Below are 24706 nucleotides of genomic sequence, written 5' to 3' on the forward strand. Positions count from 1 at the left end.
TAACCATAGGATTTCATTGTCTGGGCCGATTTTGATGGTACTAGTGTCGAATGACAGGTTTTTACTATGGAAAATTCAAATGTATTCATCAGAAATCATTTTTATATCTCCTTCAGCGATTTACTCAGAATAATTTTAAAAGTATTGTGAAAAATGTACATAAACATAACATTATTTCAGCAAAACTTTTATTAGAAATTATGTATAAAAATGGTTATTTTATTTGCACATATGAATGAATATGATCCTTTGGTTACAACTGTTTATAGCATTTGTACTGTGTAGCATAAAACACACAAAATGTAAAATGCTGTTATGTGTTACCTGAACACTTTAGGATCCATGTATATTTTTCACATTGAAGACATCTGTAACCTGAATAACCTGAACATTCCAGGATCAACAGTTTTGTTAGAGTAAATGCACATGTATAATCAACTAACCTATGGTCTGGGTTGAAACAGAGCCTAATCTTCACATCTGCAGCTACATTGTGCTGAGCGGTAGCATTTGCATCTTCCACGGCATCCAAATCTGCATCCACACTTGATCAGTTGTTGGCAACTCTCTGCAATAGGGGGGAGATCAGACCACAAGATCTGCCACAGACAAAGTATTGATTGACCCCATATTTGTCCTCCCTGGTAGGCAGCACACTTTACATGCTTGAGTAGAGCAGCTTGAGTAGGAGGAGGCTTCATATGGCCTCTACTTCCGAGCAAACATGTCCAGCCTTGCATAATCAACATCATCAGCTGTACTGGACCTGTCATACATCATGACCAAGACCTTCATGTCGGTATCATCTATTGTTGGTAAATACTGACTGAATTTGCTGAAAACATCAGAAGCCTCATCACAAACATACCAGGTTTGCCCTGCAGTCTTCTTGCATTTATCATGGAAGGCTGACACAATATCGCAGCAAGTGAAGGACTGGAAGAGGAGAATTCCCTTGCTCTTCTGCAATTCAGTAGAGAAAAAGAGTTCATGGATATAAATCTATTTCAGGTTCCAGCCTTGGCCAAAGGCAATCCATAGTTGCTGAAGACCAATCTCTTGAAGGGTTGGTAGAACCCTGACCACTATGAATTAGTGTCATTGGCTTTAATGAGGATGCTTTTGCAGCCCTCCTCTACTGCCTGCCTGGCATGCACAAATATCTGAGTGTCAGCCTCCTCATGATTACAGGGAGCCATTTTTGCCAGGCTTATCGGGAGAGAGAGAGAGAGAGAGATATGGAACACTTTTTAATCGATGAGTGATGCCCCCCCCGATCCTCCCTCCCTCCGGAAGTGCGTGGCGCTATGTGTGGACCAATGAGCGTGAAGCAAGCGTGGTTAGCAGGAGTCAATGAGCGTGAAGCAGGCGTAGTGAGCAGGAGCAAATGGGAGTGAAGTAGGCGTGGGAATGAAAAAAACCCTGTAAATGAAATAATGATTAAAAGTATAAAAATAATTTAGAAATTTACCATCTGTAAAATCTAATCTTACAGGAGAAAAAGACACATCCTTCTCTGTTGTTTGTCTGGTGCAGAGTGAGGTGTGAATGAATTGGAAAGCTATGGGAGGGTAGGCGGAGTTTGCGTGAACCAATGGGAAGGTTAGCCAATTAGATAATAGGTTAGGAGGAGCTTGTATGAAACAAGAAAATAAATAAAAGCAGAATATTTCTGGTCTGAAACATCAAACAAGATGAATCAGTTGAAGATGTTCAGCCAGACGCCTGTGATGATTTATCAAAATGCAACACCAGGGGGCGCACCCAAGAAACAGGTGTTGTATTTGACTCGGATCCAGACACCTCCCCCCAGCGCGCTTCAGGAGGAATGGCTTTTTGAAGATGGAAGTGTGTCGGAATATGCGTTCAATTATGAAGTCAACAAGCTTTGTTTTTACCAGTTGGAGAAAGGAGAAACATTTGGACCCCTCACTCCAAAAGCAACGCTTAAATCAATGGACTGGTCTGTGCTGAATCTGCTGGTTTCAAACAACCTCAGAGCAACCTTCAGAGCAAATGAAGGAAAGGAACCTGCAACAAAAGACAAACAGACGCAAACGCTTGTGTGCCAGCACTGGTGGAAAAAAATTGTAACCTGCAGCATTTGGGAGATGATAAGCTTGGGTTCCAGCAGATGGTTCTACCGTTCAAGCCGTTAGGTGGTCGAAGGAGATGAACACTCGGACGAATTCGTCTTGGAATATTTCAATACTGAATGTGGAGTGTTCCAGACGTCATTACGGCTGCCCATCAAGGTGTGGATGAAAATAATGATTGAAAAAGCAGAAAAACTGAAGGATCTTTTCCTAAGGAGTCAGACATCGAGACACATTCTGATGATAAAAAAGACTGTTTATAGAAGACACCACCCCAACTCCTCTTCCGACGACTCCACCCTGTAATTCATTCCGCTTAAAACGGGTACCCCGGCAAATTCAGACTCACACACACACACACTCTGAGAAAAAGCATGTCTCTTCCTCTTCTACTGCAACCAGAAAACACAGAATCATCTCCGATTCTGAGAAAAGCCATGACTCTCCCTTGTATCCTGCGACCCGGGAGCCTGGATACCATCGGGACCCCTGCGGCAGCACCATCGGGGGCTGAGACCCCTTTTATGATACGACCAACCTGTTTTGCTATGCATCATGAACCTAGATGCTGGTGCAAGCTCTGAGAGAAAGGTTTGAATGCGACGATCCCTTCACCACCACCACCTCGCTGTCAGTCTACCCCATGGAGTCCCATGGATGCGATCCCCGAGGAGAGCCCTGCAACATTGCCGCAGGAGCTTGATACAGCTCCTGAAGCAGCAGCACCACCACACATCGGGAGCCCAACCCTCGATACAACACCCCCACCTTCACCGCCGGCGACCCCTGACTGGATTCTGCCTCCTCCTACACCATCTCCCCTCCTCTTCTTCTTCTTCTTCTTCTTCTTCTTCTTCTTCTTCTTCGGTATCCTCAACTCCAAGTGCCTCACCCTCCCCCTCTCCCAAGAAAGAGGACAAACCTGACAGGGTGCTCTCTGATCTATTTCGGAACACAGTGGTTTGCCTTTTGAGCAAGGTTCTGACCGTGTACAGATCTGAAATCTGTAACGGCTGTCAAATTGATCACTCGAGTCAGCTACAACACGAATGTCTGTTTGAGATGCCAGATTTTTTTTTATCCAATGGCACTATAATGAGTTGACGAAAAGGCTTTGGACGGATCGTTTTATTAGACCCATTCAACGGGCGCTTAAGGCACGCCATATCCACGTGTCTGCATACAGAGACCACGGCACTTCCGAGGCCTTTCTTCATAACCTTAAAATGACAAGACGCAATGGAGAGAAATTGGAGAAGATGTACGATGCTCTAATCGGTCAAGACGAGAAAAAGATTGAGCTGATGAACTATGTTGCAGACTTTTGGAAGGGAATTGAGTGATTCAAAAAATGGGTAATTATTGCAGAAAACTTGTGACTTATATAGAGGTTAATCAGTTAATCAATGTTTTAGATCAGTCACCCATGTTGTGGATAAAACAAAATTTTCTTTAGAGACAAAGTTGTAGACTAGAAAAGATTTTGGATGTTGTTCGAAATGTTGGAAATTGGGATCAGATGGTAAGTGACACATTACTAACAGTAAACAAATGCTCTGTGTCTGATAACTTTTGTAAAATCATAAAAGAGATGAGTAAAAATTCTTGTATGAAAGTGTCTCATCTGTTTACTCTTTAGACTATTTGTAGACATGATGAGTTATTGTGTACAAAATAACGTATCCGAATACATGGAATGAATTGAAAACATTGCACGATGATATTTACCATATGGGTGGAATCAACGTGTTAAGTTAACCTCCAGCACGTTGAGAAATGTAATTAAAAGTGTGTAAGCCCTCACATCCTGGTAGTTTTGGGGGAGTGGGACGACTACGCAGAGCCGTGCAGGATGAAATGGGGGGGAAAAATCAACGTAGAACGGGTCAAAGATTTTTTAGCGAAACAGGACTTGTATGCTCTGCATAAACCGGCCAGGATACAAGTTGTCAGATATAGAGTCTTTGTTCCACGACCTATAAATCAGTTCCAAGCAGACCTTTGTGATGTGTAGGCCTTGACCGAACACAATGATGGGTACAATTATTTACTCACGGTCATCAATTTATTTTCAAAACGGGCTTATGCCAGAGTCTTGAAGACAAAAACAGTGATCGAGGCCTTTAAAAAAAAGCCAGACCCCTGAAAAGTTACAAATGGACATGGGCAAAGAGTTCTTTAACAAAAGCTTTGAGGAGTTGATGAAGAAACAAGGAATTAATCATTTTGCAACTGCCAGTGAACTGAAAGCGTCTGTTATTGAAACATTTAACCATACGTTGAAAACACGAATGTGGAGGTATTTTACAGCTACAAACAGCCGTAGGTACGTGGACGTCGAATTGCTTGAGAGCTACAATAACAGTTATCATAAAAGTATAAAAATGACGCCTATGCAGGTGACGTCAGAAAGTCTCTCAAGTGTTTGAAAACCTGTACGGAACATTTCCCATACGCAACAAAAACAAATTAAAGATTAATTTTAAGGAGGGAGATTTGGTGAGAATATCCAAATTGAGAGGAGTGTTTGATAAAAAATATCAACAGAGTTATACCGATGAACCCGCCAACCTCCTGTGTACAAACTGAAAGATTATGACGGAGAAACTATCCAAGGCATGTTTTACGAAGCAGAGTTGCAAAAAGTCAAGGTTGGTAAAGACAAAGCGTTTCAAGTGGAAGAAATTTTTGGACGAGCGTGTTCTCAGGGGTAAAAAACAAATGCTGGTGCATTGGAAAAACTGGCTTGACAAATTCAACAGCTGGGTCAAGGCAGGCAACCTGAAAAATGTATAAAAACAATAGATATGTCGAATCTGAATCAATACACCATGGACCCTTAGAAAAATTGACTCTGATATTTATTTAGGGTTTAGCTCCATTAAAAAGAGATTTGATTTTTATACAGGAGGTCAATATCATCTACGAGGTTATCACTCTGTGGCTTACATGTTGGGGGTTAAGCCGGAAATGGCTTGTTTTCAATCAAAATTTGGCTACCTATCCGGCTGATATAAAGGGAGGATTTTATCACATGTTGTTACAGACAGAACAGGCCGGAGACACCAGGATGAGACTGTTATTATTTATTGAACACAACGTAAACTGGAATGGTGAAGAAGAGAATGCTACCGTCCTTTGACTGGTCGGAGAGGAGCTCTGGGGTTGAGGAGACACACACTGGAGAATGGAGATGCACGGGACCGGAGTCGGGATCGGGAGCGACACCAACTGGAGTCAGGAGATGTACGGGACTGGGATCGGGGCTCTGGAGAGGAGGAGACGTTGAGTTGAATTGAGGTAGAGTTCGTGGTGTTGTAGAGGTAGGATGCGGTGATCTGTCCTTCTTACAAACGAGACCGGACACTGACTGAGGTGAGGGATGGTGTTTTATAGGGGAGTGGAATGATGATTAAGTGCACGTGTGTGATAGGTGACAGGTGACTGAGATTAGTACTCGGCTGAGGGAGTGCGGTGTGTGTGTGGTGTTGTGGAGCCTGCCGTATCTGTGACAGTACCCCCCCCCCCCACGGTCCGCTCCTGAGGACCGGGGACCCTGACGTCGTGGCGGCCATCCTCTTCCTCGGGGGGCAGGTCGATCTGGATGGGCAGCGCGGAATTCCGTTTGAAGAGAGGGATCGAGGATGTCATGCCGGGGGACCCACGACCTCTCCTCAGCACCGTACCCCTCCCAGTCCACCAGGTAATCCAGGTTGCCAGGATCAGTGGAGATGGGAACAGAAGGATGAAATGGTTTGAGTAGGGAGACGTGAAAGGTAGGGTGTATTCTATACTGTGCAGGCAACTGAAGCTTGTAAGTGACTGGATTAATTTGTTCTAGTATGGTAAAGGGACCAATGAATCTGGGACTTACCTTTCTGCAGGGCAGGTGCATCCTGATGTCGCAGGTTGACAGCCAGACCTTTTGACCGGGTAGATATTCTGGAGTGGTGGATCTCCTACGGTTGGCTGTCAACCTGCTCCTGCAGAGTGCTCTTCGTAGTTGACAGTGAGCTGCGTCCCAGACCCTCTCGCTCTCTCGGAACCAGTAGTCTACAGCGGGAACCTCCGAGGGCTCTCCAGACCATGGGAAGAGAGGGGGTTGGTAACCGAGTACGCACTGGAAGGGAGTGAGTCCAGTAGTAGGTTGACGTAGAGAGTTCTGGGCGTACTCGGCCCAACCCAGGAACTGGTTCCAAGAGTCCTGGTGACCATGGCAGAAGGTACGTAGAAAGCGCCCGATCTCCTGAATTTTCCTCTCTGTCTGGCCGTTAGTTTGGGGATGGTAACCAGAGGAGAGACTGACGGTCACACCTAGGAGTGAGAGGAAAGCTTTCCATACCCGGGAAATGAATTGTGGTCCTCTGTCGGACACGATGTCCTCCGGGATCCCATAATACCTGCAGACGTGGTTAAAGAGACATTCAGCGGTTTCCATAGCCGTGGGTAGTCCTCGGAGTGGAATCAGACAGCATGACTTCGAGAATCTGTCCACTACCACAAAGATGCATGTGTTGTTGTCGGATGGAGGAAGATCTGTGATGAAGTCTACCCCTAGGTGTGACCAGGGTCTGTTGGGCGTCGGAAGGGGACACAGCTGCCTGTAGGAAGATGACGGGGAGATTTAGACATGGCACATTCTTGACAACCTTGTACGTACCTTCTCACATCCCTAGCCATATTGGGCCACCAGAAGCGTTCTCGTAGCAGCAAGAGGGTTTCATTGGCCCCGGGGTGACCAGTGCCCAGAGATGTGTGGGAGGTGTGGATGAGTAGGTTGTGCTGGGTTCTTGGAACATACTGATGATCAGGGGGACAGCCCGGCAGAGCGCTGGTGGAGGCATTGGAGGAGGGAACAGATGTCTCCGACCATTGAATAGGACTTACGAAGATATGTTGGGGAAGAAAGGGTTCAGGCTTGTCAGTGGTATTTTCGGGAGTGTGCAGACGGGATAATGCGTCTGCTTTGGAGTTCTTGGTGCCGGGGCGATATGAGATATTGAAATGGAATCTAGTGAAAAACAGGGCCCAGCGCGCCTGGCAGGGATTGAGTCGTTTGAGATATTCTAAATTCTTGTGACCTTTCAATACAGTGAAAGGATGTTGTGCGCCCTCCAGCCAATGTCTCTATTCTTCCAGTGCCAACTTAACAGCCAGCAATTCACGGTCGTGGTCACGGTTGTTATAGTTTCTCTCCACCGGGCCTGCTAGACCTGTGGGAGCCCATCTGCTCTTGGTTAATTTCTTCATAATGTAGTCTGCATTGTTGCGAACAGGTAGGTTTTGGAGCACCTCGCTAGTAGTTTCATCCAGCGTTACTTGTTTGTCTTCTCGCTGATCTCCTTGCTCCCCATATTCTTGGGTTAGAGTCAAAGTGATATGATGGTCATCTTTCTCATCTTGTTTGAGTAAAGCTAGGTATCTTTGCAGCTGAGCGTTGTATTTTTTAATTTTATCATGGGCATTCAAACCCGTTTCATTTAACACATCCCTCATTTTTACATCCAAATAATTTTCTGCCGTACGTCTCATCATTTCCCCGGTGTTGGGAGCAGAAGCTACCGACTGACTGATGGTTTAGCTGTTGTGGCGAAATCAACAACATCTTTTGACTCATGATTTATCTTCTAATAAGCCCTCCTAGCAGCTCTCCAAACATCGGCACCACCACTGACAGCAAAGGTAAAAGAAAACCTCCAGACTGCTTTCTCAGAGCCTGATGTTTGTTTTTTTGATGTTTTTTTTTTTATTGGCCAGCAACCTGATAATTTACTTTTGTTTTCTGAGTTTCTTATATTGAGCCGAAGTCAGGGGAATGTTTCCTTTTAAGAGGTGTAAGGAGACTGAAGAAAGTCAGATGAACAATGGTTGAGAATATCTTTACGTTTCTGAGGTGTGGCATGACATAAAGCGTGTAGTAAAGGCATGTTTCTTTTTAAACGCGCCAACATGCTGGACTTGGATTTAGGTAGATAGACGACGGGCCACTGATGGGGGAGTATTCCCGTCCTTAGTCTGTATTGTTCTGGGCAGCTGGGTGTGAGATTGATGATTAAATACCCATGAGGATCTTTGGTAGCATCTTCATAATTTTCTAATAAAAAGGCTTTTCATCCGGGAAACATTTGTTGAGTCAATATATTCATCTGTAATCTGTCTCAAGGGTTTTTAAAACAGTACCAGATAATTACTGTTTAAACTGATGGTGTGGCTGTGTTTAACTTGATGGAAAAGATTTTGAGTCAGCATCATGACGGACATGTTCTTGTGATGTCTGCATTATGTAAAAATTCTGACTACATCGGGATGGTCAGAGGCCTGAAAAATGACATCGTCCAAAATAATCAAATGATTTTGATCAGAAGGAAACAGTTTTTCATCATCAAAAGAAGGAGGCAGGCCCTGAATAAATTTAATCTTTTTATTCTTCTTTTGCAGCTCAGCATACAACGGTTGAAACGATGTAAAAATCCATACAATGTTATCAGGCAGTATATCCATCACATTATTACAGTTTTCCAAAACAGACTTGGAAATAAGTCTTGCCACAGCCACTCGGTCCTGTGACCAGACAAAAAAAAGGCATTTTCAGTCTGGGGTCAAAGTCAATTTCTTCGGCTGAAAACATTTTCTCCTCAATAACCAAAAGGCAATGTATGTCCTAGACTCAGCAGCCGTCTCTTATCATATACAACTCTGAACTTTTTTTGGAATGATGTGTTTTTTAGAAGGAAGCCTTTCTTAGCCAGTTCTTTTGAACTGACGCCTGTAGTCGTCCAGAGAGGGGATTGCTAAAGTTTCCGGTGGTAGAAAGTTTGTAAGAAACACCTTCATGCATGCCGACGCGATGGTCGCTCGGCTGAAGGCATCAACGGCGGTTTCATCAATATAATGTTTTCTGAAGAGCGTGCAACCCTCAGCGAGAATGTCTACATCATTTTGATTTTAAGTTGAATGTGCCGTGCCGCACCGTCTCGTACCAGCTGTAAAAGTCTATTAGTTGCTCTGTTGTCATGGTCTCAATACCGTAAGACTGAGGGGGTGGGTACTCACCTGCATAACTCAAAAGGGTCTCTGAGCTGAAACCGTGAGGAAAGTACCCCCTTGATTTTATCAATGAAATCCAGCGCTTTTGGAATGGCTGATAAACACATTATTAAAAAGGATAAAGAGTCAATATATCTTTGTTTGTAATCGATATCGGTGACACAAATGACTTTTGACCCTTGCATAATCAAAGAGGGTTTTAAACCCTGTTCGACCATGGCTTTGATAAGGAGCTAGCTGTCAAAACCTTGGGCATTGTGTGCTATAAACACTGCATTTTTGTACAAAGGTCGTCTGAAATGCAGTAGAAACTCTTTGGCACAATCTGTACCCTGAGAGCTCCATGTTTTACCATGGTTCGTGTACACACTAAAAATGAAACATAAATGGACTGTACTTGTATAGTGCCTTTCTAGTCTTCTGACTACTCAAAGCGCTTCACACACTACATATCGCATTCACCCCATTCACACACAGATGGCAGAACTGCTCATTAGTATAAAGAAACTGATTAATCATCCACACACACCGAAGGCAGACACCTCAGGAGCAATTTGGGGTTCAGTGTCTTGCCCAAGGACACTTTGACACGTGGATTGAGGGAAGCCGGGATCAAACCGCCAACTTCCAATTGGTGGACGACCCGCTCTACCACTAAGCCACAGCTGTCACGGAACAGACCAACCCGGAGACACAGGTAAGGAGATTTCGAGGGTTTATTGATTACAGAGTTAAATAGAGAGTCTATAGGAGTAGAGAAGATACCGTCCCTTGGATCACTGACGGGAGTGAAGTGCAGGAGCTGGATAGCTGAACACGAGGCGACGGGAGGCAGGAGCCACACACACTGTAGACAGAAGACACTCCGGGCCGGGTGAGAACTGCTACCCATAGGAAACAGGAGTCGAGTTGGAGGTTCGTAGCGCTGGATGGCTGAGAACAAGAAGTAGCGTCGTAGTAGAGTCCGAGGTTAACTGAAGGTAGGAGGCGTAGCTCTGTCCTTCTAGCGAACGAGACCGGACACTGACTGAGGTGAAGAGTGGAGATTTATAGTGGAGAGGAGTGGCTAATTGCAACCAGGTGTGTGCTGAGTCACAGGTGCAGGTGATTAGTATTCAGGTGAAGAGGAGCGGTGTGGCTGAGATGAGGTGGAGCCTGGCGTGTCTGTGACAGTACCCCCCCCTTCACGGTCCGCTCCTGAGGACCGAGGACCCTGACGTCGCGGTGGTCTTCCCCTTCCTCGGGGGGCCGGTCGGTCCGGATGGTTAGCGTGGAATTCAGTCAACAAGGAGGGATCGAGGATGTCATGTCGGGGAACCCATGACCTTTCCTCCGGACCGTAGCCCTCCCAGTCCACCAGATACTCCAGAAGACCACCACGGCGTCGGGAGTCCAAGATCTCACTGACCTGGTAAGCGGCTCCATCATCTACGATTAGCGGTAAGGGGGGGATCTGCCGAATCGCCAGGCTCTGTAGAGACGGAGACAGAGGGATAGAAAGGTTTAAGCAGTGATACGTGGAAGGTAGGATGAATCTTGTATTGTGGTGGTAACTGAAGCTTGTATGTAACAGGATTGATTTGTTCTGTTATGGTAAAGGGACCAATGAATCTGGGACTTAGCTTCTTGCAGGGCAGGTGCATCCTGATATCGCGGGTGGATAGCCAGACCTTCTGGCCAGGTTGGTAAGTCGGAGTGGTGGATCTCCTATGGTCGGCCGTCAGCCTGCGCCTGCAGAGTGCTCTTCTGAGTTGCAGATGAGCTGCGTCCCAGACCCGCTCGCTCTCTCGGAACCAGTAGTCCACGGAAGGAACCTCCGAAGGCTCCCCAGACCATGGGAAGAGAGGAGGCTGGTAACCGAGCACGCACTGGAAGGGAGTGAGTCCAGTAGATGGTTGACTTTGCGAGTTTTGTGCGTACTCGGCCCAGCCCAGGAACTGGTTCCAAGAGTTCTGATGGCCGTGGCAGAAGGTACGTAGAAAACGCCCAATATCCTGAATCTTCCTCTCCGTCTGGCCGTTGCTTTGAGGATGATAACCAGAGGAGAGGCTGATGGTCACACCCAGGAGCGAGAAGAAGGCTTTCCAAATCCGGGAGATGAATTGTGGACCTCTATCTGAAACTATGTCTTCAGGTATCCCAAAGTATCTAAAGACCTGGTTGAAGAGACATTCTGCCGTCTCCATGGCCGTAGGTAGTCCTCGAAGAGGGATGAGACGGCAAGACTTCGAAAAACGATCCACGATTACCAGGACACAGGTGTTGTTGTTTGATGGAGGGAGGTCGGTGATGAAGTCCACTCCTAGGTGTGACCAGGGTCTATTGGGCGTCGGCAGGGGACATAGTTTGCCTGCAGGAAGATGACGCGGAGATTTAGACATGGCACATTCTGTACACCCCTGCACGTACCTTCTCACATCCCTTGCCATGCTTGGCCACCAGAAGCGTTCTCGTAGCAGCGAGAGGGTTTCATTGGCCCCTGGGTGACCAGTGCCTAGTGAGGTGTGAGAAGTATGGATGAGTTGATTTCTCTGGATTCTCGGAACATACTGAAGATTGGGGGGACAGCCCGGCGGAGTGTTAGTGGAGACATTGGAGGAGGGAACAGAATCCTCTGACCATTGTATGAGATTAATGAATACTTGCCGGGGTATGATGGGTTCTGGGTCTTCCGTGGTGCTTTCTGGAGCGTGTAGGCGGGAAAGTGCATCAGCTTTCAGGTTCTTGGATCCAGGGCGATATGTGATGTTGAAATGGAATCTAGTAAAGAACAAGGCCCAGCGTGCCTGGCGCGGGTTGAGACGTTTAGCTCTCTTGAGATACTCTAGGTTCTTGTGATCTGTTAACACGGTGAATGGGTGTTGAGCACCCTCCAACCAATGTCTCCATTCCTCTAGTGCCAACTTCACAGCCAGTAGTTCACGGTCACAGATGTCGTAGTTTCTCTCCGCCGGGCTGAGTTTCCGAGAGAAGAAAGCACATGGGTGGAGTTTGGCTGGATCTCCCTGTAGTTGTGATAGCACCGCTCCTACCCCCGTAGTAGAGGCGTCCACCTCGACTGTGAAAGGTTTCTCGGGATCTGGATGGGTGAGGAGCGGTGCACTGGTGAATGCTCTCTTGAGGAGGTCGAAAGCTTCCTGTGCTGCTTGTGGCCAGGACAGAGACTTGGGCTTGTTGTGAAGGAGACTGGTCAAAGGGTGGACTATCCTGCTGTAGTCCTGAATGAAGCGGCGGTAGAAGTTAGCGAACCCCAGGAATCGTTGTAGTTCCTTTATCGTAGTTGGAGTGGGCCAATTCCTAATGGCCTCCACTTTCCCCTCGTCCATCTGGATGCCACTGCTCCTGATAGCGTAACCAAGGAACTGCACGGAGGATCGATGGAACTCGCACTTCTCAGCCTTGAGGAAGAGCTGATGGCTTCGCAGGCGTTCGAGGACCTCCGCAGCGTGTTGGCGATGGTCTTCCTCGTTACGGAGTAGATCAGGATGTCATCGATGTAAACTATGACGAATTTGTGAAGGAACTCCCGGAGCACCTCATGGATGAAGTCCTGGAAGACGGAAGGGGCGTTAGCCAGACCGTAGGGCATGACTAGGTACTCATAATGGCCGGTGGGTGTTACGAAGGCTGTTTTCCATTCGTCTCCCTCCCATATCCGGATCAGGTTGTATGCGCTGCGGAGGTCCAACTTGGTGTAGACGGTGGCACCACGAAGTTGTTCCAGTGCAGCAGGGACGAGAGGAAGTGGGTAACGGAACTTGACTGTAATCCGATTGAGTGCTCTATAATCTATACAGGGCCGCAAGCCTCCGTCCTTCTTGGCCACAAAGAAGAAGCTTGAGGCTGCTGGAGAAGTGGATGGTCTGATATACCCCTGGGCTAGGGCCTCCTCAATATACTCCCCCATGGCTTTCTGTTCTGGTAGGGACAATGGATAGATTCTTCCATTGGGCACTGGTTCACCCGGTAGGAGATCTATTGCACAGTCCCATGGCCGATGCGGGGGTAACTGGGAGGCTCTCTTTGGGCAGAAAACATCTTGATAGGCGGCATAGCAAGACGGAATGTCCACTGACTGTTTCTCCTTAGGACTCTTGATGGACGTGGCACACACGGGAAGACTCTGGGAGTTATACGAGGACGGTCGTGGTCGTCGCAGGAAACAGCCGGGATAACAGGACTTGCCCCATTTCAGTACTTCCCCTGTAGTCCAGGAAATGATGGGGTCATGTTGCTCCAACCAAGGCCGCCCTAAGATTACCTCCGCAGTCGAACCCTCCAGAACCATTAAATGCAGTTGTTCTTCATGTAGTAGACCTACCCGGAGGGTGATGGGAACAGTAGCCTTCTGAACCCCACGGCGGCTGATTGATTTCCCGGTTATGGCAGTAATTCGGTAACTGGTAGACGTGAAGGAAGTCTTGATCTTTAGTTGCCGGCAGAGGGAGCCAGAGATGAAATTGCCGGCTGACCCGGAGTCGATGAGGGCTTGTACTGGAAGGGATAGAGTAGGTGTAACCAGGATGATTCTTGTAGACAAGGGCTTACTACATGGGAGACTATGAATTATTGCACTCACCATAGGTTTAGGTGGTCTCACGGGACAGGTGGCCCTGTTATGTCCTGAGGCGCCACAGTACAAACACAACCTGTGGGTCAGCCGTCTCTGCCGCTCCGCCTGGGTTAAATGGTTGGAGTCTAACTGCATGGGTTCGGGTTCAGGTTCTGGAGAGCGATGTTTCTCTGGCTGACGGGGATGGTGAGTGTGTGATGGTTGATCCTGGTGTTCCATCAAACACGTCCGCATACGAGTAGCCACCCTAATGGCTAACTGGATAAACCTTTCGAGGCCGATGGTGTCTTCGTATGCAGCCAGATGCAATCGTACGCGGGGTTCCAATCCCTGACGGAAGGTGGTGATGAGGGATTGCTCATTCCAACCGCTTGCTGCCGCGAGGGTTCGGAATTCCAGGGCGTAGTCCTGGATAGACCGCTGACCTTGCTTAAGCTGATATAATTTCTCACCAGCTGAAGAGTCACCGGCGGGTCGTCCGAATACCTCACGGAAGTGATCTAGGAAACTCGTCAGAGACTGGGTGACGGGTCCGCTTTGTGACCAGATGGACTCGGCCCACTGTAACGCTCTCCCTTGCAGCTGGGAGATAACGAAGGCTATTTTGGAACGTTCAGTGGGATACAAGGGCGATTGCATTTCCAGGACCAGGGTACACTGTAAAATGAATCCATTGCAGTCCTCCGCCGAGCCAGAGAAGGGCGCTGGTTTGGCCATGGGACTGGAACAATGCGGAACTGCTGGAGTGACGGGAGCGGAAGCGGAAGTAGTGGAGGTGGACATGGATGATGGTGGAGCGTTGAGGCCACGGCGTAGGATCTCCACTAGCTCCTGGAAGGGGTCTGTGGCACTCATGTTGCAATCCTGTTGTTATGGTCCGGTCTTCTGTTACGGAACAGACCAACCCGGAGACACAGGTAAGGAGATTTCGAGGGTTTATTGATTACAGAGATAAATAGAGAGTCTATAGGAGTAGAGAAGATACCGTCCCTTGGATCACTGACGGGAGTGAAGTGCAGGAGCTGGATAGCTGAACACGAGGCGACGGGAACGGGAGCCACACACACTGTAGACAGAAGACACTCCGGAGCCGGGTGAGAACTGCTACCCATAGGAAACAGGAGTCGAGTTGGAGGTTCGTAGCGCTGGATGGCTGAGAACAAGAAGTAGCGTCGTAGTAGAGTCCGAGGTTAACTGAAGGTAGGAGGCGTAGCTCTGTCCTTCTAGCGAACGAGACCGGACACTGACTGAGGTGAAGAGTGGAGATTTATAGTGGAGAGGAGTGGCTAATTGCAACCAGGTGTGTGCTGAGTCACAGGTGCAGGTGATTAGTATTCAGGTGAAGAGGAGCGGTGTGGCTGAGATGAGGTGGAGCCTGGCGTGTCTGTGACAACAGCTGCCCCGTGAATGCTGTTTTCGTTGACGTAGGTTTCAAAATCATAAAACACCACTTTTTCATTGTGTTTCGTTTCACGGGGTAACGTTTGGATGTAGCACTGATGAACCTCTGTCTCAGAGTCAGAGATCAATTTCGCCGCAAATTTTACATTTTACAACTTGTGTTGTTTACCATTACCGTTCATGGCACAGTAGTACAGCCTTGCACATTTGGTACATTTTTTGTACAAGGCACAAGCGCTGGCATATGTTTGAGCTCTCAATCTCTCTGTAGGTACTTTGTGTTTGGTCAAACAGAAAGGTGAGCGACACGTTCTGTTGCATTGATCACACACAACAGGTTGACACGGTCTCTGTGTACAACCAGGGTCAAAGCATACAGTGCAACGAGCGTCGCAAGTATGGCCTAACACGCTGTTAAAACCTGTAAAGCAGTGTTCACAAACATAAGGCGAACATAGAAAAGCTTTGATATTTTAAACCGCATAGTAGTGATTTTGGAATCACTGTTGTGATCAGAGCTGTTAGATGTAGTGGCTGTGTCGTTTTCATTCAAATCATTTTCAGTTAAATTGTTTTGAAAACCTGACTCATTCTGAAGATTTCGTGCTACTGAGTCTGCTAAACTCTCTAACAATTTAATAACTACTAGTGTGTGTTGATCCATGACCTAATATAAAGAGAGAGAGTGAGTTTGTGTGTGTGTCTCACAACTTGTTGTGAAGACAAGGGGTGAGGACCAAAAACAGCTGTTTTTTACTTTAAGAGAGACTGATTAAAATAACAAATGCAAAACCCCTAGAATTTCACCTTTATAGCAGCTTATTCCTATATATATAAAAACACCAAGATAATACTTATATACACTATAACTCAAACCAGCGGCTATAATACCTTATGTGAGCCAACTTTTGTAGAAAATTCCATTTTAAAGCACAACCTCACAATTTTCACACATACAAACATCAACTTATCCCTATAAATAAACACCAAGATAATACTTATGAGAAAACACTGAAGAGCTATAACTCAAACCAATGACAATAATAGCTTATAACAACATACAGTCAAATATACCTTATGAGACTCAGCTTTGTAGAAAATTACATTTTAAAGCACAACCTCTTTGATTTCACACGTACAAAACCTTCCGTGTTTACTTATGATGTAAAATGAGAGAAAAGTTGAGAAAAGGAAGGTACATTCCAGTGTTCCCTGCTGGGTAATTATTACATTTATATGGCGTGATTGAATCGTCTCACAATGCACTGTAAAACAATTTAATAGCAAATAGACTTACAGTGTGCCGATGGAAATCCTTCGCTGGAAGCCCTGCGGGATCTCAGGTGTGGATTCTCAGAACTGGAACTGGTTCTCCTGTGGTTGCGACCCATGAGAATCCTGGATCTCTGTCCGCTGGTTGAGCCCTAGCCGTCAGCAGTTGATTAGTGGTTGAGGCAGGCTCCTGGTGAAATGGCGGTTGTTCTTCAAAATATTGATGCGGTATCACATCCCCAGAATCTCCTCCGGTTAACCGGACAGCCTCTAGAGAATGTTTAATGTTTTGACTGCCTGAGGCATGCCCAGTTGTGTCATCCTGTGATGATGGCAATAGACCTACTTGGAAATATTGGTCCAAACCACCCCACACGTCTAGCATGAGAAAAAAGTTTTTAATAAATATTCTGTGTAAGTTTTAGGTAAAAAAAAAAAAAAAAAACTGGTAAAAAAAAATGTAGCAACTCACAGATGAGGAGTCAGTATCAGATGAGGTCTCAGATGTTAAGGTGTCAGTTGATGACTCTGAAAGATATAATTTATAATCACGGTAGGAAATAAAAGTCTTTAAATATTTCTGTATTAAAAATACACGATGTAGACCTGTACTTACCAGACTCCTCTGCTTGAAGGTTCAGCCCTCCGTTTAGAGTCACTGCACAGGCTCTGTGTTATCAGAATCAGAATTAGAAATACTTTATTGATCCCCGAAGGGAAACTCTTTGTTACAGTAGCTCGCCTTTACGTCAGTGCACACAGGAGAAAGTACTAGCAAAAAATATATTACACTATAAACACTATAAAAACAGAAAATAAATTAAGTACCAGGTGGGTATAAGTAAGTATAAGATAAAATAAGTGTGAGTAGTACCAAGTGGGTTTACCGGTTGATGATTATAATACAGTATAATAATACAATGTATTAAAATAAGTAATAAGCAGTGGTGCATGTACTGTCGAGTTAAGTGTATCTTATTGAGATTATTAAGATATTGCACAGCAGTAATAGAGGTATATAATATCAATGTCAATAAATAGGAAAAACTAACATGGGAAAACTAAATATTGCACAGGAGTAGTACACAGAATATTGCACAATTATTCAAGTATGGTAGAGATGTAATGATCAATGTCCAGTTTAGTGACCTAGGGTCATACAGACTGACACTTAGAGGGAGGAGTTAAAGAGTTTGATGGCCACAGGCAGGAATGACTTCCTGTGGCGCTCTGTGGTGCTTTTTGGTGGGATGAGTCTTCCGCTGAAGGTGCTCCTTTGCTTGACCAGCACGTCATGGAGCGGGTGGGAGACACTGTCCAAGATGGCATGTAGTTTGGCCAGCATCCTCTTCTCTGACACCACCGCCAGAGAGTCCAGCTCCACCCCCACAATGTCACCGGACTTACGGATCAGTTTGTTGATGCTGTTAGTGTCCGCTACCTTCAACCTGCTGCCCCAGCATGCAACAGCATACAGGATAGCACTGGCCACCACAGACTCATAAAACATCTTCATCATTGTCCGGTAGATGTTGAAGGACCTCAGCCTCCTCAGAAAATAGAGGCGGCTCTGGCCCTTCCTGTACAGAGCTTGAGTGTTCTTAGCCCAGTCCAGTTTATTGTCCATGTGTACTCCCAGGTACCTTATCTTAAAGGCACTAATTGTAATTTCCCCTTATGATATTGTGAAACTTTAAAGTATTTATAAGTACTTTTTCAACATAAGAGTGAGTAAAGACCCCCAGATTCCAGAATTTACCCTTATTTTGTACTAAGTGTGTATGAAAGTGTTGTCCGGTTGACATGCATTCAGCATATCATAAAGCCATAAAAGCCACACTCAGTCTGTCTTTACACAGTCTGGCAGAGCAACAAACTTTGATCATTAAGGACACAGGATATACTGAAGATTGAGAAACAGCATGGGCATCCCGTGTGTTTTTTATTTACCCTGTGTAAGGAGTTTCACGCACCAATTTCAAACTGGCTTCACAGAAGATTAAGCAGCAAGGGTGAGGTATTATGGTGGAAATCTGATACCCTCATTCCTCAGTCTGCCTTCACACAGGTCTGCACAGGAGCTGCAAGAAAAATGCAATTAGCTGCTACACTATTTTGACAAATAAGATAACTGTAATATGAGTTGTGATTAATATTGAGAGTGAGAGAATAGTGAGATTTTAAATTGAACAATTAAAATAGAACTATAATGAGGAGCATATTTCTCATGAAATACACTCTGCTGAATTTATCTAATTTATAAATTAACAAATTAGCTTTAACATTACTATGGCTGGTACTATTCTGTAAATACATATTCACATATTATATTACACTCCTTCACCAGCCTCTGCAACAGCAGATTTATGAACTGATTTCGCATTTCATGAATTTTTATTATTTATCCTTCTGTGTGTCACAGATGGTTGTACTACGTGTTTTCCTACTTCCAGCTTGTTTATTTATTCATTTTCTGTGTGTTTTCTAATCAAAGAAATCATTTATTGTGATAATCCACCCAGAATCTGTACAGTCTCAACTCGGATGTCCACTGGATATGGCTCAGTCTTGTCTCTGTCATGGTTCAAATGTCCACTGGAAGCGTTTCAGATGTGGAGCTGTTTGCAGCTAATTTCTGATCGATGTGGGAACAGATATTTTTTGGCTGTACTTAACTTGTTTTATGCCCATATACATATTATCTTGTCTTTATCTTATCTGTATTTCCTGAATATGTTAATCAAGCAGAAGGAAAACCGTAGCATTCCTTATTGTGCTTCACAGAGTGCAAAGGAGAAGTGACAGAAAGACACATGAAAAACTACATTATGAAATTTTGTATGTAAAGCACTACGACAAGCCAATAACAAATCAAATACATCATTAAATGTTTATTTCATGTGAATTTTAGTCTTCGGAGACACGAGTGGGTCCGGCAAAAATAGATATGGTCCGTAAAGATAGTGGCGAGAGAGCAGTGAGTAATTGTCCCTGTCCAGTGGACACTGGGGGTCAGGCATTACATACACACTATCTTGTCTCAAGGACTGAGAGGAAAGCAGTATATTTAACCGTATTTTGCAAAACATGGCTATGCTTCTGAAGTGTTTTTTTCCACCATGAAAACTATTTGAATCCATCCAGTTGTCTAAACAGTGTGTCTGTGTTGTCTACTCCCTGTGTCTGCAGTGTGCAGAGTTTCCAGTGCTGCAGGACACATGGCTGCTGTCAGTGATGTTGCAAGTTGTTGAAGGTCTGCAGTACCTCCACGGAGGAGGCCTGGTGATGAGGGCCCTGTCTTCCCATAGTGTGGTCCTCACAAAGCTTTCAGTAGCCAAACTAACTGGTTTAGGCTTTATGGTCCCCAGGTAGGCAGGCCCAAGCCTACACCAGGCTCAATGCATCCTTGATGCAGGAGGTACAAATTAAACTCCCTGCATGATGAAAGGTGTTTTAAATGGATATCTAAAATTTAGGAAAAAAATGTCTGTTTTCAATAGCCTGATTCAGACTGAATGGCTATATGGCTACCACTTCAATATTCAGTCTGACTATGCTTTTTTGTCACTAGTGTATGATCTGTACAGTCATTGATGTCATTTACAATTGTCACAGATGTTGAATTAGCCAGTGTACACCGAGCCCAAAGGTACCTTGTGGAATTTTCTTGTAAACAAACAAAGTTCTATTTACATTCTGTGTTTCTCAGCAAAGCACATTGTGTGTATCCTTGATGCCTAACAAACAGGTTGTATTTGTGCATTTCCTTCCTCATAAAATATGATATTTTGAGTATTTTTAGTGGTCAGGAATTTAAGCAGGTTTCCCCAGAGCTGTGGTCTGAAAGTATGTGTTGTTTATGCAAAGCCAATTCTGTGGTTACATAACCAAAAACCCCCAACAAGGTTGGTTTCACCACACTCCTGGTTATAATTATTTTGTGTGTGTGTGTGTGTATGGCCAGCAGTGAAAGTACATGTGTCAAACCAACCATGCACATAGTCCTGCCCCCCAGCCTTTACAGATGGGCTGCTCCAGAGGTCATTAAACAGCGACCCTGCACAAAGGAGGCTGACATCTACAGTCTGTGTGCTCTGATCCAGGAACTCTACACAGGTATCTCTCACATCATGGCTTTTCATTCTGGACTTAAACATTGTATGTCAGGGAATAAGTTGTTGCCTTTCCTATTGTTTGGGGGATTTCACAGTTACCATAGTCTCTGTATAAAATAATCACACAAAATTAATTTGATGAACAGAATAGAATTACATTTACATACAGTCACATGGTGTTTTTTGTTTGTCCTTCCTCTGTCAAATGAAATTTGGCTTAATGGACTCGAGGTTTTGACTTAATTCTGGAGGAATAGAATTCTAGAACTGAACAGAACTGAGAATTTGAATCAGTAAATGAAGGTAAATAAATTCATTAACAGCGAGGAAGCACTGATGATATTTCCAATAGTTAATTACAATAGCAATAGTTAATTACAAAGTTGTTTTTTTATTTACAAAGTTGTGATTTAACATTTCCTATAGCTTTAGGATATACAGTAGGTGACAGTTTGTTCAAATGGAATAATGTCAGAATCTAACATTTCATATATTGTTTCAGAAAATGAACCATGGGGCACAGTACAGCTGGACAGGATCAAACAGGAAATGGATGCAGGCCAGGCCCTGGCAGTAGACAGCAGCATTCCACAGCCCTACTATGATGTAGTCCTGAAAGGCCTGCAACAGCACCCACAGGACCGCACATGCAGCCTGCAGAGCCTGTGCTACACACTACAACAGGACATGAAGGTTTATATGGTCTATATGCTTCAGTCTCTTCAGTGTGTGTTTGTGTGTTTCATGTTCTTATATGGGGACTTTAATCTGAATGCACACTGAATACACATGGAGACTTGTGTCTCTGTGGGGACAAAACTTGAGGTCCCCACGGGTATACACTGCTTTTTGAGGGTTAAGACTTGGTTTTAGGGTTTGGGTTACAATTAGGTTAAGGTTAGGGTAAGGGTTAAGCTTAGGCATTTAGTTGTGATGGTTAAGGTTAGGGTAAGGTGTTAGGGAAAGGAAAGGTTAGGGTAGGATAGGTTAAGGAAAAAACTTGCATGTGTTGCTCAGCACGTGTCGTTGCTCTGATTGGTTGTAGGTCTTTCCAATTGCGTCCAGAGGCATTTTGGTCTGCGCCGTTGATAAACACCCCTTGGAAAGCAAAAATGAGAGGTTCCAGACTAATACGTATTTTCGAATTAGTCTGCCGATGCCAGGCTAGTGATGTACAGGTGTAGTCCAGGACCCTGTTATATCCTTGTTGGGTGTTGTTACAGGTGCAACAGGCTTGAAACTTTCAACCAGAGACGGCAGAGCAACATCCTTTTCAGCCTGCTGTTAAAGGACTATACCAGTGGTTTTGCACAATCAGCCCAGTAAATTCTATGCAATTACAACTTACATTACGGACAAATTACGTCAAGTCAAGTCACTTGTTAGGATTCAGGTATGGCAAGTTTGGGTATTAGTAAAATATCAAGATATTTATGAATATTAATAAAAGTATTAATATTATCAAACTGGGATCAGGGACGTGAAAAACCATCTCAAAGGTGGCTGTACCCCTAACAATGCTGATATTTAAGGTACTACCTTAATTAGGGTGGACGAGGGGGTGCGAGGAAGACGGCATGACCACACTTGGGATGTGTGTAAGTGTAGATGTGTGGGTTAGTGGAGAGGAAAACAAAAGAAAAGCACACAGAGTAAGGCACAAGAAATCTCGAATGCCGTGACAGAGCACAATAGCTGTTCCTTTATCACACAGGAACACAGCAAACTTGTATTCAACAGCTGTGTTAATTCAATTTATTTATATAGTGCCAATTCATAATAGAAGTTATCTCATTGCACTTTTTCTATAGAGCAGGTCTAGCCCGTACTCTTTATAATATTATTTACAGAGACCCAATAAATCCCACCATGAGCAAACACTTGGTGACAGTGGCAAGAAAAAACTTCCTTTAAGAGGCAGAAACCTTGGACAGAACCAGACTCAATGGTGGGCGGTCATCTGCCACTGCCCTGTTAGGTTTTGAGAGAGAGAGAGAGAGAGAGAGAGAGAGAGAGAGATGCAAATTCCACCTAGAATTTTAAAATAGCAATAATGTAATGGTAGTGGTAATATTAATATTAAATAGTAACAAAGCCAATAACAACAAGTGTAGTAGCAGGTGGCCCACAACCACAGATCCAGTCTCTGCAGCTCCGGAGGCAGAAATACCTGCTGAAAGCGACAGAAGGAGAGAGGAGAAAAACGAGACAGCACAAATCTATGGGAGAGAGAAGATGTCGAGTTAGTAACATGCAGTAATGGGATAAAAATGCATACAGATGGAGAGGCAGAGAAGTAGATAGGAAAGAGGTTGCCATTAAGCTTTTTCTGGTAATGACTGGAGTAAGGACAAGTCAGCAAAAACAGATCTAGCATAATAACAAGCTGCTTGTCAAAATATATAAATAAATAAACAAGTAGGCTATAGACGTTACAGCAGCAACACGTGATGCACACTGACACCTTGGGGAACAGGTCTGAAAAGCCACACAGTTGTTCCCCATATGTTTCACTTGAACGATAGGACAGTATATGATAAGGCATTTTACTTGTCCAACCAAAAAGTTTTCTTGTCCCTGGACAAGTTATAGCATTAATTGTCAAGAACTGCATGTTTCACTCAAAAGCTTTGAAGCTAGCGAACTATATGTTAGCTAACACATTAACCCAGCCAACGTTAGCCTGAAAGCCAGTTTCATTCATTCATTTATTACCGCAAAAACTGAAAACAGGATGCCCATTCTGACTTTCTTCCCTGAGAGCTCTACCTTCAGCTGACACAACTACCCTTTACTCCAGTGCGGTTCTAACAACGTAACTGTTCCTTCAAATGGCAGTGGAGGAAAGCAATAGTTGACTTTCGGTGAGGAGAGAGAGTAAATGGACTGTACTTATATAGCTCCTTTCTGACTACTCAAAACGCTAACTACATCATCAGTTGAAAGAAACTAATCATTGAACACACACCAATTTGGGGTTCAGTGTCTTGTCCAAGGACACTAAAACACGTAGGCTGGGGGAAGCTTGGCTCGAACCACCAACCTTCCGATTGGTGGACGACCCGCTCTACCATTAAGCCACAGTGAAATATAATCTGTAACCAGGCCATGAAGAGCCTTAAAAGTAATCAATCAAAGATCTTAAAATCAATCCTAAAACAAACAGGGAGCCAATGTAAAGAGGCTAAAACAGGTGTGATGTGATCGTACCTCTTGGTCCTGGTTAAAAGCTTAGCAGCTGAGTTCTGTACAGTCTGCAGTCGTTTCAAAGTTTTTTGATTAAGACAAGTGAACAGACTGTTACAATAATTAAGACGTGAGGAGATAAAAGCATGCACAACAGTTTCTGCATCACTAAAGTTTAAAATAGATCGGATTTTTGAAATGTTTCTGAGGTGATAAAAACATGATTGGACAAGCTTAGTGATGTTTTGCTCAACACATAAATTGCTATCAAACAGGACACCAAGATTTCTTGCAGCAGGTTTGATATGTTGTGACAGGTAGCCAGTAGATGGCAGTATTTGTTTAGTGATGTGTTGGGGCCCAATAACAAGGATTTCAGTTTTATTTGAGTTGAGCTGAAGAAAATTTATCGACAACCAGTGTTTTATGTCAGACAGGCAGTCTAAGGTCAGTGGGCTTGACAGGGAGGTACAACTGTGTGTCATCCGCATAACAATGAAAAGAAAAACCATGTCTGCGGATGACATCACCCAAGGGATGCATGTATAAGGAGAACAGTATTGGACCCAGAATCGAACCTTGTAATTGATATGGTACGTAGTTAATATGGGAAAGGGATGTAACATGTAAAGGGATGATAACATGTAGTTAATGGTGACACAGAATTTCCAATTGGACAAATATGATGATAACCAGTCTAGTGCAGTGTCAGATATGCCCACCCAGTGCCTCAGTCTAAAAGAATGCCATGATCAATTGTGTCAAAGGCAGCACTTAAGTCCAGCAGCACAAGAATTGAGCACATGCCTGCATCTGCATTCATTAAAAGGTCATTAGTGACTTTGAGAAGAGCTGTTTCAGTGCTGTGGTGCTGACGAAAGCCAGATTGGAACTTTTCAAAGGTATTATTGTTTTCCACAGCAGCGAGAAGCTGCTTAGATACAAGTTTTAAGAGAATCTTGGAAATAAAAGGCAGTTTGGAGATTGGGCGATAGTTATCCAGGAGGGTGGGATCA

The 24706-nt window shown here is 44.6% G+C and overlaps 1 protein-coding gene across 9 annotated transcripts in view; it reads left to right on the forward strand.

The window, feature by feature from the left end:
- LOC122888243 (inactive serine/threonine-protein kinase TEX14-like) overlaps nucleotides 1-24706 on the forward strand; it is an 83177-nt gene that overhangs the window by 30575 nt on the left and 27896 nt on the right. For 8 of the 9 annotated variants that reach the window (XR_006380667.1, XR_006380666.1, XM_044222415.1 and 5 more), the window contains 3 exons: nucleotides 19579-19757; nucleotides 20354-20505; nucleotides 21007-21197. Coding sequence is in view for 7 of the 9 variants with exons in the window: in XM_044222415.1 (XP_044078350.1) it covers nucleotides 19579-19757; nucleotides 20354-20505; nucleotides 21007-21197 (522 nt within the window). In the remaining 2 variants the exon portion in view is untranslated. The remainder of the gene's footprint in view (nucleotides 1-19578; nucleotides 19758-20353; nucleotides 20506-21006; nucleotides 21198-24706) is intronic. The other variant, XM_044222416.1, reaches the window with a different exon arrangement.

The sequence above is a fragment of the Siniperca chuatsi genome, linkage group LG14 (assembly GCF_020085105.1).
Source record: "Siniperca chuatsi isolate FFG_IHB_CAS linkage group LG14, ASM2008510v1, whole genome shotgun sequence".
Classification (NCBI taxonomy): domain Eukaryota; kingdom Metazoa; phylum Chordata; class Actinopteri; order Centrarchiformes; family Sinipercidae; genus Siniperca; species Siniperca chuatsi.